The sequence below is a fragment of the Aspergillus welwitschiae genome (assembly GCF_003344945.1).
Source record: "Aspergillus welwitschiae strain CBS 139.54b unplaced genomic scaffold BDQ94scaffold_92, whole genome shotgun sequence".
NCBI classification, from domain to species: Eukaryota; Fungi; Ascomycota; class Eurotiomycetes; order Eurotiales; family Aspergillaceae; genus Aspergillus; species Aspergillus welwitschiae.
This window is the reverse complement of record NW_020798786.1, coordinates 1-13924: the sequence shown is the minus strand read 5'-3', so window position 1 is coordinate 13924 and position 13924 is coordinate 1. Positions and strand designations below refer to the sequence as shown.

Sequence of the window (13924 nt, the reverse complement as noted above, 5' to 3'; positions counted from 1 at the left end):
AGCTTCTCTCCGGCATTATTTGTGTTTGCCCTCACAATGACAACTGTATCTTTCGGCCAGGCTGAGGATGGAAGCCACCCAGCCTGGCCACAGGATGAAGTTATGAGTTCTTTAGTTGGACGGGTGGGGTCCTCGCCAATCTATTCTGGGGCCGATTTAACTTCTTTTTCACTTGAGGGCTATTGCGATCCAATCGTGACAGGGGGTAGACAAGGAGAAATCCTGGCTCCTCCTTCTACGATAGTGACCGATACTGTGATCGGGGACAGCAGAGAACCTTCTTGGCCGGAGCAATACCTAGACCTCATCGCACAGAACAACCTACTGTGGCTGGAAGACTTCGCTCAAAACCAGTCACGTTCTGCTAATCTCGTGGAAGCCTCGACTCTGACCACAGTGGGGTTGGACTCACAGGCACGCTCACTTCCAAACCAATTTCTATAGAGACGTGGCTTGGATGGATGCCTGAGTGATAAAGTTTACGAGAGTACCACCGCAGCTGTGGTTGTTGGAGGACGGGCCGATTCAGGAACATATGTTTCGAGGTTTCAGGAAGTGCCAATTCCTTCTTATGATCATGATATTTCACCAGAGGATGGGTTATATCACTGCCAAGATCGTGCATGCATGGCCCCGACTGGCTTTTCAAGGAAATGTGATTTGCAGTAAGCTACGCCACCACTTTCTCAATTTATCCCGCTGACTCTTCACAGAAAGCATATGCGCAGTCACGTTAAGCCAGTTAAATGCCCCATATGTACGGTAACCAAGGCTCAGCAGGTTCATATGCGCCGACATATTGAAGTGCATCACGGTGGATGGGCTCGGCAATGGTGGCAAATGGGAGTTGTGTGTGAATTATGCGGTAAATCATTCACAAGGAAAGACAATCTTCGGAGACACCACCGAAGTCAGCATGAAGATCTTAGTAGCCTTTCTGTATCTGATTAAGGAATTTCGTCTGTGGGGCCTATACTCTGTCGAGTCTATGAAGGTTCTTGAATGGTATTTTAGATCCCCTCCAAGCTAATGTCTGGTAAGAAGCAGAAGTACACTCGCCTCAATCTTGTAACCAAGGTTTTAATGAGAATCCAGGATTACGTATTTCAATGAGAGCAGAGAAGGTATGGAATTCCAAGAAGTAAGAAAAAGAAACCAAATCAACTGGCGAATTAAATCCTGAATACCATTTTAGATCTTGAGAGATACCCCGCCACAGTCTGCATCAGAGTCTTCATCCGACACGTATGTCCTGAGCTTATTTGCCTCAAGAACCTTAGCCGTGCTATGTTTAGCTGCCTCCATTTTCAAACTGCCGTTAGCAGATGAATATCGGAACGTATCTCCCCGAAGCTCCTCCAAATCTATGCAAGACCACCGGTCATTTGAAATTGCTGTCTGGGAATCAGGATGCCAGGGACTTGGTGACGACTGATCAAAGATTTGAGCAATCACAGCCCGCCGAAGCTCATTTGTCATCTCATTGAGGACCTTTACCTGCAAATCGTAATCTGGATCCCTCCTCGTGGGATTTTTGACTAATTGCGGGCTCCAATTAACCCAGACTTTGCTGTGAGATTCAGGGACGACCATTCGAGCCGGATGGTGCTTGAAGTACAGTTCGCAACATAGACAGGCCGGCTTGCTACATGCAATGTAACGGTCATTTCCCACCAAAGACAGATTTTGCCTGAAGAAATGGTCCAGAGCCTGCACTTCTGCATGCACCTGCGCCGTGCACTTGTCATACTGTACCAGGAAATCCTGGAAGGTGCGAGATTGAGACCGAAAATTCATGAAAAGCAAAAGATTCTTTATCTGAAGCTTTTCCGGGTCATCCTTCTTCAACATCCTGTTGAGGACACCGTCAAGCGTGGTGAGATTGTCGGGCACTGGCCGAGGCACTGAAGACACACAAGGAATAGCCACCACCTGATGCGAGTCAAGGATGTGAGACAAATGGCAGGCATCCTCAACCAGCTGCGACGGTGCCCGGATGTGATCTGCCAGTCGCCCTAGATAATGGATAACTAACGCAAAAGGCGACCGTTTGTCTCCAGGACCCATTAACCCTTCTTCGTCTTGAGCTTTTAGTCCGATTACCCTGGCGAATCCGGACTTTATTTGGACATAGGCATAATGGCAGAGTGCCAGACAATCATCTTGTTCCAGAATGAAATCAAGCCTGTCTTTTAATACCCGATCTACTGAGCCAGTTAGCTTGTCATATTGTAAGTCTCTGCAATCTGGCCGTTACGAACCTTGTTCCCTTCTCACAGATCCCGGTATGCAATAACACTGTTTGATCGCCTGAAACAAGCACTGACGCTCCTTTTTTACTCGGCTAATCGCGAAGTTAAGACAGATACTGATAAAGTTTGCATTAGTTTGTCCTTCATCGAGGTCCCCAGTGATTGATGTAGTTTGCTTCAGGCGGCCGAGAGCATTCTTGGCGAATTCGACGATTTTGTCACCAGATGCGTTGGATGCAATCCAGAAGTTGTAACATGTTTCGCTGTCTTCAAGCCCAATGGCAGTGCAGGAACTACCTCCTTTGGTAAAGTCACAAACATAGGCGAGGTTACGTAGGAATTTACGTCGCCGTGCTTGCTCCAAACTATGATCCGGTGGTCCGAGTGTATGCTGCCCACGGGTCTGTCCTAGTACACGCAAAAGAAACAAAGGCTCGTAAAATCGACTAAGAAGTCTATTATAGGCGCCTAGTCTCGGGCGCCCCACGCGGACTGAGTCGATAGGCAATTGTTTGTAGGTGGTATTGTTCTGGATTTTCAATGAATGCTTTGAGGATGGCAATTTGGAATGAATTATAAGAAAAGTGCACGCAATATAAACCAAATTCAGAGTGGGAGACTATTTGGAAAGGAAGAGTAATTCACGGGTATTTAGACGACCCATAAAGATTTATATACCGGATACATATTGGTAGATAATCAGCCACGGGGTGGGGCGAGGAAGACCATATGCAGAAGGGAGATAGGAGGAAGACGATGCAGGAGGAAGACGATGCAGGAGGAAGACGATGCAGGAGGAAGACGATGCAGGAGGAAGACAATGCAGGAGGAAGACAATGCAGGAGGAAGACAATGCAGGAGGAAGACGATGCAGGAAGCTCGAGCACACTGGTTGTATTGGGATTGGGTAGCCAAGACTTTTCGCCGTAAAATGATGGAGGCACCTACGTGAGCAAAAGTGAAGATGTCAATGCCTGTACTTGCCAAGCATACGACTTTGGTCAGTAGACTGTGAGGGATACAGTCGCCTCTCATTCAAGGCAGGGGCAGATCAACGGCATGGGTAGAGGGCTCACCTTGGCTTCTGCAAATTATACGAGGCAGCCTCCACTCCATATTGGAAACGCTAAAATGACTCCTACGTTTGTGTTGGTTTCTGGGATGGATAAAAGGCACTAGGGTGGGCCGTAAATTCGGTCTATAGTACTCATTGAAGCAACCTTTCACTTGCAAAGTTGTTGAATCGTCCTTCAATACTACACTCCGTCGAGAATGTCAGGTTTGTCCGCTGCACCCCGTCTATCGACCACGGACACAATATATCTGCTTCATCACGTCTTCCTGCCCCCCAAACTGCCACAGGAAGATGATTATAACGCTTCACATGAAAGTGCTCTGCTCGATGGCGTTATTAATGCCCTCGCTCTGTTTCAGGAATATAGTCATGGGCAGGAAAGTGAAGTTGTTGACAGTGTCAAAGTGATGCTCACTCGTTTGAGAGCGACGCGCGATTGTCATGGGGACGTGAATCACGTCGAGCTTCGAAAGGCTCTAGAAAAATTGGAGAATTCAGGTATGGCCAGCTATAACTTAGCTGACATCCGGGAGGACACTGACACGTGTTGCGTAGGAGGTGCTCTACCTGTGCATGTTCGTTGCCAGAATGCTGCGGTCTTAATGACCAGGCACAGCGATTCAATACATGTCGAGACGTTTGAACTATCACCTCGGAACGAAGCCGTCAACACTACGGTGGGTCGACTCCAACGCCAATTTCCTGGGCCAACCTTTGCTTTGGATCGAGCCGTCTTCAATGAACCAAATATGCAAACTACCATTGCGCACGCCCTGGAGAGCATGAGTCGTCAGCCTGCCCCGGGAACCAAGCCAAAAGTGAAGAAGGCGCGGCAGGAGCACGACGAGAATCGGGATACAACCGATCCGATGCTGGTTACGGAGTTGTTCACAACATTCCTTCGCCCACAATGCAGAATTGTGAACAGCTTGCAGGTCTGTAAGAACACAAGGGAAGAGGTCCTGTGGCTCAACAGTCTGCAACCTTGGAGACGGTCCGCCCTCTGGCTCCAGATTCGAGTTACGATGCAATTGGTCATTCGGAGGCTCTTCCAGCGCAAAGAAATCTCAGCTGACCTTTATAAAGAATTCATGATCTTTTACATGAGTTCCATTCTCCGCCGCTGTCCCAGTAGCATAAGCAGTGAGCACCGGTATATCATGACTTCCAAAATCGTGCGCCGGTTACGAAAGCTTGATCTGGCGGATGATCATGCTTGGCTTCCGTTTGTCCAGTGTTCCCTTCAACAAGCGAATGACGTCCTAGAAGAAAGATGGAGCAGCATCCTCGCCCGTAACGCCTGCCGACCTGACATGTCTTCCATGGCTCGACTCAACTTTCAAGATGACACTAATTGCTCACTGCCCGGTCTTGATGAGTGGCTTCAGAGCATCAGAACCGGCCAAGACTCCTCAGTGCCGCCAGATGCCTACCCACAGTCTGGATTCTTGGATTTTGAGCCTGCAGAGCTCCCATCGCTCTTCCGACTGACTGACCCCGACTATCACGTCTACAATCTCGCTGCCTTCGAAGCTTGGGTTGACTTGAATCTTCAATCCTGGACTGAGACACATATTAGCCATGAAGACACCTGCGAACGACTAAGCAGATTAGTCAATGCCTATTATAGTATTGCATCCAAATTGTACGCTGCTAATCCTGAGGCATTGTCAGCCATGCTTCTCACCATTCTGGAGCTCTGGATAGCTTGCGACAAATCCGCCGTCCATATTCATCCGCTGCTTCGCCAGTACAAGACTTGTATTCCGATACATCTCTTCCAGTCTCTCCTGTTACCTCGTCAATCCCAGCTTACCAGGTTGGCACACGCGGAAAGGTACATGCGTCAACGCCACCAGGGCGTCCAGTACAGAGGTTCCAAAATTCTAACCGACTTTGGAGCCCCTTCCTCCTTTTCCGTGCGCTACTTCAAGCAGTCCGCTGAACACCAACGTTTGCTTGCCAATATTGAACAAAGAGCTGAATCCGAGAAGGCGGACAAAGTTGTGGAGCTGCACCGAAAACATGAGCAGTATAGGGAGTTATGTGCTCGCCGTGATGAGATTGAATGCACTTACTACGATGAGAGACTCCACAACCGGTTCCACTTTACAGAGCGTCGTCATAGCCCCTCCTGCCAGAGATGTAGGTTGGACCGTGCTGCGAAAGAGATCACAATTCATGTTCATGAATGGCCTTGTCTTCCAATCCCTTGGAAGCAGAATCCACGGTCTTCGAGTTGAAACTGCCCCGATCATTTGCATTCTGGCGTGATCTCACTGCCTTCATTGTGCTTGAAATTTTTGGAATCACATATGCTTCGAAAGAAACGCCTAGAGCGGACTACCGACCAGGCAGCTACAGTGGCCTCTCCATGTTCTTCACCGCGGTCGTTGATTCCCCAAGGATTGGCCTTCTTTCCCAAGTTAAACCACACCAAGGAACTCACAGGCGAAAGAACCACATTATCAATGTATCAGAGAGCGACGTTTGTCTTGCGAACGGTTTGCATTTCAAATACTTCGACAATGCCCACCGCTGCTTCACTGACGATCTGGTCCAAACACATGCGATGGCAACGGCATGCACGTACAAGTTACCGCCATCCAGCTCATCTCTACAGCCGTTTCTCTTCCGCCCAGCGGAGACACCTGACGGCCCGTCACCCAATACGGTCATTGCATCGCAGCATACCTGCCCCAATGACATGACACTGGGAGAGTATAAGGCGCTCTGCTCGATGCCATTGGGCTTCCATATCCAGTGGCAGAACATCCTTCGGCAGCTCGCCGCACCTACGGTGGTGTTCAATAAGGTCGAAACGTGCCTTTTTACCCTGCAGATCATGCACCAGGCAGGGCCGCCATCGCTCATGGATCCAATCCTGCGCGAAGGCCATCATGTTCTGAACGAAGATTTGTTCGCAGCGCCTTTACTGCGAGAGATCCAGAAGACAGCGGCGGCAATCGAACAAAACTGGCAATCCGCAGAGGGGCTGAGCGTATTGATCGCTCTCACCCAGAAGGTGTTGGCCTGCTCCCCATCGGTCCACATTCAGAACGAATGCATAGAGCAGCTGGATGGCCTCCGGAAGATATCTTTCGGTTGGGTGATGACTGTTGGGGAGGAGGCCGGTGCTACGGACAGCAATGATCACAGGAACGATCTGATTGCCTCCGCCGCTTATCTCGCGTTGATGTGCGTGGGCACGTTTGATTGCGAGAACAGCCACTTGGAGTGAATACTCCGGAACGATCTGGATGCGTCCGTTTTCATCCAATGCAGTATGGTCATTCATGACCGAAAAGGCCTTCTAAACAGGGTATCCAGCTGTTTACTGCCAATTCTCTACTATCGATGGCAGAACATAGCCTTTCGGGGACACCGCATTCTCGTGAACAACACTATCCATGGCCGCAGGACCGCTCTCGACCGAGCGATCCAGCGGACTTGGGCCGCGTACCGACCAGGATCACCGTGGACAGCAGCCTCGAGTGGCACTCAATGTTGCCTGCACGCCCAGGTTATGGGTGAATCAGGTGGTGCCAGCGGCGTCGGGGTGTACGTTAACCTTCTCACTGGTCAGCTGCTCATCAATGGTCGTCCCCTGGCGCGGTTGCCCTCAGAGTTCGAGCGCCATAAAACATATCAATCCCTGTTTGGGCATTCCTTAGTGGAAGTGATGCCCAGCGACCTTTCTGGCTTGGAATACTCCGCCCAGAGACTGCATATGGGCCAGACGATCTACCTGGGAAAACAGACGATCCCCGAGCAGAGTGGGTTCGATCTACGCATTCGAGCCGTGGATGGGCGTAGAGTATGGGAATTCGTACCCCCGAGGCTTCTCGCGGCTGCTTTACCAGATGCCTTCATTGAGGGATACGCCCATTGGTACGAGACCAATTGCGAGTATATCGAGTTTCGTCCTATTAACGAGCCATGGAAGCCATCACCTGCCTCTCACTGGCGATTGCAGCGCACCCAGCCGGGAAATAACTGGCAGCTCACTCAGGGAAATATGTCGTTAATTAGTATGGGAAGCGAGACAGCGAGAACATTGTGTGATGTCTTCCAACCCATCGAAAAGGCCTCCAAGCTTCACTACAAACTGCACCACGAATCTGGCATGCTGGAGATCGAGATTCCCCGCCTGCGGCTGAGCTTTAATCTGCGATCTGGTCAACCGTCAATTGAGTCTCGCCAGTACCGGGGAATGGTCGTCGACCCTGATCAGTCAGTAGGCACTCTGATTGGCCTGCGTAACAAGCTCGTTTTGCTGGACCGAAAACCTCATAATCGGAGGGTTCTCATCCCGGAAGGTCAGATAACATGGGAGCAAGACGGTACCCACGTCACCGTCAAGGTTGGTTGGCAGGCAGCAACCAGCGTGCATATTTATCTCATAAACAGTGACATCGGCTGCTTGACAGACAATGGGACTCTGCAGAGTAAACTGGTACTGTGCTATCTGCATGCAGTCACGTCATTCTGCATCCCTGACCCCTTGGCCAAGCACACAGGGACCGAACAGTCTCTCTCTATCCTTCGCTCGGCATCGATACGGTCGCGTGTTATGCAAAGTGTTCAATGGGATCCCATCCTAGGTTGTTTGGCTCAACATAACGAATTCCACGGCCAGGTAGCTGCGATACTTGATCAACACCATCGGATGAGAATATTCAATGCGGCTTCACCGGGGACGGAGCCATCCCTACCTGCATTGAATGCAGACCTCCTGCAGCGGGATCGCATTCGCTCCTCGGTCTTCCGGATCTCTGGTTTCGGCGCTGAGGACCACACGGATGCGGAGGACTGTCTGTATGAAGGACTGGGCCGGAATTACCAGTCCGAACGCTGTTCGCAAGTGTTCACTCTCTGCAGAATTCTCTACGAAGATATCCCCTCTGTCGAGGACGTCACGCTGGACTCCTTGGCTGCACGTCTTTGGAAATTTCTTACCAAGTCCAGCACAGTACGCGGATCAAGTACGATGCGATGTGGCTCACGGAGTCCGGCGAGTTTGTTTCCAGTCACTGGTGCAGTATCCATTGGCTTCTCTGCTCGGAGACGGCTCGGCCAAACAGATATGCGGTAATGCTGTGGTTGTCGACGTTGGCATTCTCCAGGAAGATAGACATGATTGTCTTGCACGTTCTTGCTGCGCTGTACATTGTACCCGGTATGGCCTCGATGACCTTACCAGCACAGGGTTTATACCGGCTGCAAGAAGGTTCCGGGTTGAACGTCGCCGAACTGAAGGCTCGGATCCAATCAACAAGCCGGAGCGTGACCCCCGAAGATGGCCTCTCGCCCGGCCCAGCGGAATCGTATAGCACGTTTCATGCGCGCGTGGCGAAGCTGAGAAAGACAAAGCGGAAAAAGGCACTGGGTCATTTCATAGCCGGCCTACAGACACAGTGGCCGACCCGATGCCCCTCACGTCCCATATCTGATGAAGAGCCGCCATTCGCAGATTATTTTGTCCCACAAAAAGCGATGCAAGTTTTAAAGGCAGCAATGTCAACTTGGTTCGATAACCGAGAGCTTAGGCAGTATCTTGATAGGATTGCAGCCGTTTACACCGCCCAAAAGATCCATCCCATCACAATGCCACCATGTCTCTGCCGGTGCTGGGAACGCCCCCCAGACCGACGGCGTGCTTTCATCTCCGTGGATGACATAGTGGACGGGTCGCTTGGTCCACCACCGGCGGTGGAAATGGAACCACCCACCCTACCACCTTGGTCGGGCAGTAGCACTACTCCGGACCAAAATCTAAATTTGTCAAGCTTAGTCGATTCCATAGAATCACAAGCGCGATCTCAATTCCAAAAGCAGTACATTGAGAGACTGCGGGCCAGTATGGCATCCTTGCAGGGTATCCAGCATATGGATCATCGCTTGCCGAGGACGACGTTCTTGAGACCGTCATACCCGATCATTTCCATCGCTGCCACGAGCACCATGAGAAGATCAGCCGTGCAATCATGTCGAGGATGATGCTTTCCAATACGATGACAGGAGAGATACATCCCGGATCACACACGGAGCGCAATATACTGGGAACATTTGCCAATATCCACGTCTGGCCGAGGGTATCATCATCACAGCTTCTTCTCCATCAGCTGACACGCAAACGCTGGAATCACCTGCCTGAGCCCTGGAAGGAATGCTTGGTCGCGTATGGATGTTCCATCACGGCACTCCAGCGGGCGAAGAGGCTCGTCAACGCGATGGGTCATCGTATGGATCTAGCCCGCGAACTGCAGAACCCCGGTCACACGAACTGGAACACAATGGATTTCCCCGAGTCATTGCTGCTAGAGATCGAGAGTGGGGTGTTGATTCGGGACGTCCAGGAACAGATCGCGCGACGAAATGCGCAGCCCGGACAGAATGTCATCATGCAACTGAATATGGGCGAGGGCAAGTCTTCCGTCATCGTCCCCATCGTGGCAGCCGCGCTCGCAGACCGTTCATGCCTAGTTCGCATCATTGTCCCTAAGCCCCAGTCGCGTCAGATGTTTCAGATGCTCGTTTCGAAGCTGGGGGGCCTTTTAGGGCGGCGGGTGTATCATCTCCCCGTGTCACGCTCGTTGCAGATCGGGGAACCGGAGGCGGAAGAGATCGAATGGATATGCCACGACTGCATGGCGGAGGGCGGAGTTCTCCTCGTTCAGCCCGAGCACCTCTTATCCCTGAAGCTGATGTGTCTCGAGTGCTTTATCACAGGGAGAGAGGCGGTTGGTGTATGTCTTCTGCGAATTCTGGATTTCTTCAGGACCTCCTCGCGAGACGTGGTGGATGAAAGCGATGAGAACTTCAGTGTGAAGTTCGAGCTGATCTACACGATGGGGACCCAGCGTCCGTTGGAGCTCAGTCCACAGAGGTGGACTTTAATCCAAGAGATGCTCGGCCTGGTGAGGAAGTATGCTCCAGTTATCAAAATGCAGTTCCCGCGGTCAATTGAGGTGGAGGAGCCGCATCCAGGATATTTCCCCAGGATACGGTTGCTCCGAGCGGATGCCGTCCATCAGCTGTTTGAACGGATTGCGGATCATATTTTCCATAACGGTATTGACAAACTGCCAATTTCAAGGCAGCCAGAAGCACAACGACGCGCGGCGATCGCTTATTGCCTTAACCCTGACCCGTTACCACTGCAGATTGCTGCAGTTGAAACCCCAGATGCGTCTGGCTTAGGGAACGACAGCACGAGGGATCCTCTGCTACTACTCCGGGGTCTGCTGGCTGGCAACGTTCTGGCATTCTGCCTGGGACAAAGACGCTGGCGAGTCAACTATGGACTTGATCGCTGCCGACAACCCCCCACAAGGCTGGCAGTTCCGTATCGTGCCAAGGATAATCCGGCACCACGGGCGGAATTCAGTCATCCCGATGTTGTCATTGTACTGACGTGCCTGAGCTATTACTATGAGGGACTCCGCGACGAGGACCTATTTCGAGCATTCGACCATCTGGTCGGATCGGATCAAGCTGACTCGGAGTATCAAATATGGGTCGATGATGCCCCGACTCTCCCCCCGGCCTATCGTCAATTGCTGGGCGTTAATCTCCAGGACCGGCTCCATTGCGTGGAATGCATTTTCCCCTGTCTTCGGTTCGCGAAGGGAGCCATCGATTACTTCCTGGCTCATATTATTTTCACCAAAGGCCTAAGGGAGTTTCCGAGTAAATTATCTTCGTCCGGATGGGATATCGGTGAGGTCAAGTGCCATCCCACCGTCGGCTTTAGCGGGACCAACGATTCCCGTGTCACCCTTCCGCTCAGTGTGGAGCAGCTGGATCTACCTGACCAGAACCACACCAATGCGTTAGTTCTCGAATATCTTCTCCGACCCGAGACTGGCATTGCCCTGATTCCGACCCGAGATGACCTGTCCAGTCAGATGCGCAGGTCCTTCTGGATATGGTGGCGGAACTGGGTTCACCCGTACGCGTGATTCTGGACGTTGGAGCTCGCATATTAGAGCTGAGTAACCTGGATGTTGCGAAGACCTGGTTGGAGATGGTCAGTGATGATGGTCGAACGCAGGCCGTGGTCTTTATCAACGACGACGACGATATCGCCGTGGTAGATCGGACCGGACTCGTCGAACCGCTGCAGACGTCACCTTTCAAAAGGCACCTCGATCTATGCCTTGTGTTCCTTGACGAAGCACATACGAGAGGGATTGATCTGAAGCTACCCCTGAATTACCGGGCGGCGGTGACGCTGGGACCGAACATCACAAAAGACAAGCTGGTTCAAGGTCAGGGACCCCCGCTGGAACAGTCATATGCACTTCTCACTAACGGCTATTCACAGCATGCATGAGAATGAGAAATTTAGGGAGAGGACAATCGGTCGTGTTTTGCGTACCGGAAGAGATCAAGTTCAAGATTCTGACCCTCTGTGGGAGGACCCACCATTCTGAACTTACCGTAGCAGACGTGCTTTGCTGGGCAATTTCAGAGACCTGGGATGATATGCAACGCAGCATACCTTTGTGGGCAGTGCAGGGAAACCGATATCAGGCCCAGGCCCGTCAGTGGCTGGTTCTGCGACAGGACGGGCAAACCTCGATATCAACATCTAAGGCAGAGGGGTTTCTGGAACCGGAATCCCAGTCCCTTGAACGGCGGTATAGACCCGGTTGTAATAATGTCCTTTCTCTTTCTTCCAAATGCCCTGATGATGCGGACTCGCGGCGCATACTGGACCGATGCCGTGAGTTTGCAACTGTGAAGTTCTCTGCAGCGCAACTCCAGGAAGAGCAGGAGCGAGAACTAGCACCAGAGATTGAGCAGGAACGACAAGTTCAACGTCCGGCTCCTGCCGAACCGGAAACGCATTCTGTACATCCTGATATACTCTCGTTCGTGGCCACTGGACACCTGGATGCATCATCCGCCGCCGTGAAACCAGCTTTTATGGTGTTAAAAGATACATCAGCGGCAAGATACCTGGATGTGGCCCAGTTCCCATCGGAGCTCCTTGTCACCATTGATTTTGCGAGAACAGTCCGACTGCCTAAATTATCTGCCCGGGATAGTTATCAGCGTGCGGTGGAATGGGTCCTGATGAGCACCGGCCATCCCTCCGAGGACGGAAAGCCCGTAGGGCACATGGTGATCATCAGCCCGTATGAAGCGGACAAACTTCATGCTGACATTCGCGGGTCTAGCGCAGTAACGCTGCATGTATACGCACCTCGGCAGAACCAGAGTTCGTATCCTATCGATAAGCTCGCTCTGTACACGATTCCGAAAAAATTAAGCACAAGGCCCCGGCGAGTCCCTGAGAGCCTACGCATTCAACTGAACCTCTTTGCGGGCCAGCTCTATATTTCGTCGTACAACGAGTATTGTGAGATATGCCGCTTTCTGGGAGTTGCGTTTACTGCCGCACCAGAGGGCTTGGTTGTCGCCGCGGATGGGTTCATCGTGGAGAACCAACAGGCAGGAGCCAAGTTCACCCAAAGCCCCCTCAGGTTTCTCAAGGTGTTCATGTCACGGATACGGAAGGACGGGCAGGAAATTGACAAGACCCACCTTGGGAAAATCCTAGACGGAAAACTCTTACTCATGGCGGACTTCCAAGATTTCAATGGCAGAGCTAGGACCATGCAGCTGAGCCTTCAAAATGCCCGATGAGATATCTCGAGCGAACAGCATGATGGGACGGTAGGGAATGCGTTTTGATGCCGGAGCAGTCTTCTTTGTGTTTCGGGTGACTGGCGCTTGGCTTCAGGCTGGACCTGATCAGCTCCCTCTCAATGTAGTAATGTAGTTCTAGATTCCTCTTGTCGTAGAGATTTCAAAAGGCAATGCTCTCGAGTTCCTTCCCGATATTATATTCGTTTTGTTCCCTCGTTATGAGCCTATTCGTGAGGCCTTTCACGGAATCTACCGTGAGATTCAGAATCGCCTTCCGCCTGTGTTACTGTTTTCTTTTCTTGAGGCCCCACTGCCAAGATTGAAATACATACGCTAACCGATAACGGTAAGTGCGTTACAGACTCATAACGAACAGTGGTATCATTTGCCTCTCGACATGACGTTAAAAATAATTCTATAACGTATTCATATTACTCAGGGTAATGACTCTGCTAGAATCATCGACCATTATCTATTGTTGAAGACAACTTCTATATTAACATCAGCCATCCCAGACCCTCCATTCAAGAGAGGTCTTTGTAACAAGGTAGAGACAAGGAAAGGCAAGGAAAGAAAACGCAAATATGCTTTCTCGACTATACCATATCGGGGAATCTACCGCGGTCTACGGCGGTTAATGGTTGGTTCTTGGGCGGGTTTTGGCGAGGTCTAGTCACAGGAAACAGGTGTGGGCCACGGCTGCCAGGAGTTGACCAGAACGTGCTGCAGTCTAGCAGCTACTCCAACCCATATAATCGTGACGCAATGTAATTCTTTACTATAGTTCAATTGCCGAGGTCAAGCAATAATATACACGAGGCACCTCTTTGAACGGGCATGTGGCAGCAATAGTACTTTGCACACTCATGAAAGCGGTGGTCAAGTGTGGTAGCCGCCCGAGGCACACTTTCCTCCGTGTCGGAAGTTGGCAGGCGGT

General features: G+C 51.2%; 3 protein-coding genes across 3 annotated transcripts; 2 read left to right on the top strand and 1 right to left on the bottom strand.

The window, feature by feature from the left end:
- BDQ94DRAFT_186419 (C2H2-type zinc finger protein) lies at positions 1–964 on the top strand. Its single transcript, XM_026775142.1, has 3 exons — positions 1–396; positions 445–665; positions 714–964. Exons 1-3 carry the CDS (start codon positions 37–39, stop codon positions 949–951), a joined length of 819 nt encoding a protein of 272 aa, XP_026619719.1. The 5' UTR covers positions 1–36; the 3' UTR covers positions 952–964.
- A 227-nt stretch (positions 965–1191) lies between these two features.
- BDQ94DRAFT_176207 (nucleic acid/nucleotide deaminase domain-containing protein) lies at positions 1192–2067 on the bottom strand (the record flags this gene model as incomplete). The annotated part of the gene is made up of 1 exon (XM_026772642.1): positions 1192–2067. One exon carries the CDS (start codon positions 2065–2067, stop codon positions 1192–1194), a length of 876 nt encoding a protein of 291 aa, XP_026619718.1.
- A 1457-nt stretch (positions 2068–3524) lies between these two features.
- BDQ94DRAFT_186416 (uncharacterized protein) lies at positions 3525–11291 on the top strand (the record flags this gene model as incomplete). Its single annotated transcript, XM_026775141.1, has 8 exons — positions 3525–3825; positions 3883–5510; positions 5567–6564; positions 6613–7505; positions 7569–8242; positions 8296–9242; positions 9305–9992; positions 10032–11291. 8 exons carry the CDS (start codon positions 3525–3527, stop codon positions 11289–11291), a joined length of 7389 nt encoding a protein of 2462 aa, XP_026619717.1.
- Positions 11292–13924: the final 2633 nt, after the last annotated feature.